The sequence below is a fragment of the Strix uralensis genome, chromosome 2 (genome assembly GCF_047716275.1).
Source record: "Strix uralensis isolate ZFMK-TIS-50842 chromosome 2, bStrUra1, whole genome shotgun sequence".
Classification (NCBI taxonomy): Eukaryota; Metazoa; Chordata; class Aves; order Strigiformes; family Strigidae; genus Strix; species Strix uralensis.
In genome coordinates, this window is record NC_133973.1 from 79,354,546 (window position 1) to 79,359,600 (window position 5,055).

Here is a 5,055-nt window from a genome sequence, read left to right on the forward strand (position 1 = left end):
TACAAATGGTTTCTAATGACACATGCAGTGTCTAGGAACAGGGTAATAGCTATTTAAACAGTTGCTGATCCCTGAGCTGGTACGCGACAGTGTATTTTACAATTATTGAGAAACTTTGGACATGTTTTAAAAGGGCTGTGGGCATTGACCTAGAGAAAAGCTTGGTCAGATGAGAATGGAGATGATGCCCTTCCCCTAATGGTAACAGATAGATAATGTTGTAGTTGTCAGACATTACTGCTGCCCCAGTCTTGATTGTCCCCATTACCACTCTTTCCCTGCAGTATGATTAGGAAAACAGATAGCCTTCTCCCAACTCATGCCTATGCTACAGGCACTCAAGGAGAGTCAAGACAGTCTTCCCAAAAATATTCTTATCTGTGTGGTTCTCAGTAACTACACTCACATACATAATGTTCAGAAATGAAATCTTGCTCATTTAATACCGTATCGTAAGCCTCATCAGCGAGTAGGACCTATAAAATGGATCCAGGCCAAAAGGCTGCAGGCCATGCTGGGCACCTGGGGCTTCTTTGCATGGACCAGGTTGCAAGCTCAGGGACTGAAGCCTGCAGTTTCAAAATTCAAGATACTATGACTTTTTTTCTTTTTACGTAATAATATCTTTTCATCTTATTCCTTGAGCTAAGGACAATAATGAGATTTTTATTCAAGAACAGTCTTTTGGTTCAAGAAGCATAGAAAATTGCAGCTCTTGTGTATCATGAAGCCCAAAAGCAAAGGCTCAAAAGAAAACAAGTTTGCAACTTCAGCTCGCCCAATAATAACCAGTCAACACCAATTGTAGATACTTTATTCACCAAAAATAAGCAGGAAGTATGGCACAATTCCTGAAAAACACATTGTGCCAAAAGAAACCTTAATTTCTTACATGAGATGAAAATTGTACTGTGTTAGAAATTTGCTTTTAATGAAGACAGTATGTCACAACATTTTTTACCTGGTCCTGAAATGGCAACAAGCCTTATTCACTTTGGTGATCAGATTTCACTTCACAGGAAATGGAGAATAAAATTAATTTTCTCTTTTGTAAACACATGCACACACACAAATTTAAATGTGATCTGCTGCTATTTGAATACTACAGGTCTACCTCAGCACACAGAACTGCTGCCAGCAAAGCGTGATCTGCCCACTGAAGGCAAGACAGCATGAATGACAGAGGGTAAAAGAAATCTTATCCAGCCACCCAGGTCTAAGAGCCAATACTTGAGCCAGTAACTGAAGTTTTCAACCAGTCTCCTAATTTATGGCCACATGGAGTCTCAGTCTGCCAAGGAGAGAATGTATATGGCTGCAAAGCCATATTAAAGCCTGCTTCACTATAAGGGAGACATAAATACATTTCATTTGTAGTGCTCTTTGCTCAAAGCAATATCAAAGGGAGAAGCAGAATTGCAAGTTTTCAGGTAAGCAATATTTCTCCATTTTCAATTTGGAGGGTTCAAGATCGCAGTGAAGAACCAATCGGCAGTGCAGGAAAACTAAACTGGGGAAGAATCAAATATTCTTGAAATTTTTGACTGACTTTACTTGAAATATACCAATGAGAGGCATAAATGTGTGTGGCAGTGGTGTCACCAAGCAGCAGAAAAGAAAGAAAACGTGTGTATCCCTAGCTTTTGTCTGAATGTAAATCTGGATTTGTTTAAAACAAGCTTCATGGCCTTTAACTAATGCATCATTGGCTGCAAAGCTGCTATATCAGAGCTAACGTTCATGTTGAAAAGCATTAGCATTTTAACTAAATTAGGGGGAGACTGTTCAAATTTCTCTCTGAAGTGCTCCTGAGTAAAAAAATGATACCCATCTTTCTGACTGGTTATGATCAAATAATTCCTGTTGTGTCCCAGCTTTAATGACTGGCTTTGTCAAAGAATATTTGTCATGTTCTACCACTCATTGGGATAATGCAGAAACATCCATACAGGTAACATGCTACATGCTGTTAACTGAGTCACATCAAAACCTAATTCTATACACAGGATTTCCAGGACTACAATAAGGTACACTTGTTTTGTTATTGGTTTTGGTTTTTTTGCTTGTTTTTTTTAATGTGATGACTATATCTTGGATGTTCAGTGTAATATTGGTTTACTTTAAAGACTGTTTCTGGTACAAGAGAGAGGAATTTAGGCTTGATAGAACCCTGTCTAGCACTTTATGAAGTCACTTTAAAATATTTTCTCAGATGGACTAGGTTAGGATCTGGAGCAGTGTTGTTCACCTGAGATGCTGAAGACCACAGTGGCATGCCTCTTGCCTCACTTGAGACATCTGAAGGTTAGACATGCAGATCTGAACTAGTCACCTTGGGCTGCCTTTGTCATCAATGGAAAGAAATAGGTATGCCAAAGAAGTAAATAATTTATCTCGGAAACCTCTCTTCTAGGAAGATATATTATGTCCTGGAGGAACCGACATCTCTCCCTTGATGATAAAGGGGGGCTTAGGATGACTGGTTCCACTTTAAGCATCTAACTTTTTGATATCTGAAGTTAGATTAGATGATTTTCATCCCTGGTTACCATTCTTTCAGGTTAAAATGCTACCAAGAAAGGTTATGTCTTGAACTCACTGGGGAGAGACCCAAACTGGCCATGGCAGACAAGAAACCTTTTCAGAGACAAGTCTATCTAGTTCCAATTCGCACAAAATGGAAAGCAAGATCAGTGCCTTCACTCAATGTCCGTGCTTTCCACCCTTCCTCTGTGCTTTGAGAAAAAGTCTTTAACCATTTAAATCTGTTTTATGCCACTATGAAACTTGAATTTTAAAAAACATTTGGCTTTCATACAAGTTTCATACTCTGATGACTCCAAGAGAATAAGATCATATTCAGGGAACAAGCTATCATTGTCAGGTTATGGGAGCATCAGGTCCTAAGATCTGTATCTGAACCTAGTATCTTTTAGTTTTCATGAAACCGGAACAGCATCTCTGGTTTCATCAGCACAAAACACTGTTTAGCTCAGATTAATGAAGATAAGATATGGGTACAATTCTGCTTTCTGAAAGGCTAAGACTAATTCACAGTTTTGAAAAATCTAAGACCAAACTCTAGCTCTCTAAATGTGTGCTTCCTATTCCTGAAGGTTTACAGATAAGCAGTCTTCTTCGACGTAGGAGGTTAAATAAAGCAAGAATAAAAGTAATCATTATCAAAATTGAACATAAAGGAGAGGAAAGGCTGAGATTAAACATTTGAGTGGGGTTATCTAGGTCAGAGCTGGGTACGTTAGCAAATCCTCATTCCCTCCCTCTACTATGCCTTGTCAAACATATGACATTTGCTCCAGCAACAAAAGATTTAACTGAAGGCATTTGCACCAACAAATCAATTAAAATTAACCTCTGATTTTTGTAAAGCTTTAAGCAGATTTCTGCAAACATGGCATCTGAACACACTGGAAATTTTACTGCTCTGCCAGGCCACACAGACCCATTGACAATCTGCAAGGATGAAGACTTCTTACAGGTGAAATCCTATCTCTCTGTCCTTTACAGCCTAATCTTCCTGGTGTGCTTCCCAGGGAACATCGTGACAATTTTTGTATACTTTGTCAAAATGAGGCCCTGGAAAAGCAGCACCATCATTATGTTAAACCTGGCTATCACTGACCTATTATATGTAGCCACACTTCCTTTCTTTATACACTACTCTGCTAACGGAAATAACTGGATTTTTGGGGACTTCATGTGCAAGTTTATTCACTTTTGTTTCTACTTCAACATGTACAGCGGTATTATCTTCCTTAGCTGCTTCAGCATCTTTCGCTTTTTTGTAGTTGTCCACCCAATTAAATGCTTTTTTGTTCAAAACCGAAGATGGGCAGTGGTGACTTGCATAGTAGTTTGGATGATTTCCCTGGTGGCCATCAGCCCCTTGGGCATCTTGATTGCCACAAGGCATACGCAGAACAGGACGATCTGCCTGGACCTGGCTGCTGCTGAGGACCTTGACACTAGTCGGTGGTATAACTGGCTGCTGACAATGTTTGCCTTCTTCTTGCCCTTGTTGACAGTCACTCTGTGCTACATGCTCATTATTTACACCTTGGCTACTGGGCCCCACACACAGGCTTGCTACAAACAAAAGGCTCGCAGACTCGCTGTCATCCTCTTAGTGGTCTTCTACGTGTGCTTCCTCCCCTTCCACATCTTTCGAGGGATTCGGCTGGAGTTCCGAGTACGACCGGTTAGCTGCCACTTGAAGAACACAATCCTTTTTATGCTTATTATAGCTAAACCTTTAGCAGCGTTAAATACTTTTGGAAACTTACTGCTCTATGGAGTGACAGGAGACAACTTCCAGCAGGCGATCTTCTCGCTCCTCAAGTTTCGGACAAACAAGAACTTGAAGTAGAAGAGATTGATGACATCAAAGAGTTATAGAGGAAGGGTCCAAACCTGCCCTCAACCAGTCAGGAACAACATCCCTGCTATCAGAGTACTCATGTTAACCCTGCCAATGCCAAAGGAGAGTTAATCTGTTCTGTGCTTTGAAGTTACAAATTGATCATCAAAAGAGAAAACATAATTTAAATTAAAAAGCTTTAAATAAAATACTAAAAAATTTAATGTGAAACTTCTCAGAAATTTCTCTGCCTTTGCTTCCTGAATTCTTGATACCTCTTTTGGAGAATGGCCAACAGCTCCCAGTAAAAAATAGTTGCTTATTAGTGGCATATACAGATTCAATGTGGGAGTAATTTAATTTAATTTTAGTAACTTAGAAGTTAAGTGTCTAATCTAAGCTAGGTGCCTGCCTTTGACTTGTCTGCTAAACAATGGAGAGGGGTAAAACCCTCCAGAGGGCAATTCATCACACCTGTCTTAGACCTGTAGGAGGTTCATCTCATCTCCCTGGAGACATTGATAGGGTAAGTGTATGCATATAAGCTAATCACTTTGTCCTCCCATTATAATGGAGAGAAATAAGCAGTTTTAAAGCGTGATTCACCTAGTTATTCTTGATGCCTATATTTGGACAAGATGAATCATGACCTAGAAGTGCCTGTTTCTCTCCATTGA

The 5,055-nt window shown here is 39.6% G+C and overlaps 1 protein-coding gene across 1 annotated transcript; it reads left to right on the plus strand.

Moving 5' to 3' along the window:
* The first annotated feature begins 3,412 nt into the window (after positions 1 to 3,412).
* Positions 3,413 to 4,387, plus strand: OXGR1 (oxoglutarate receptor 1). Its single transcript, XM_074860979.1, has one exon. It carries the CDS (start codon positions 3,413 to 3,415, stop codon positions 4,385 to 4,387), a length of 975 nt encoding a protein of 324 aa, XP_074717080.1.
* Positions 4,388 to 5,055: the final 668 nt, after the last annotated feature.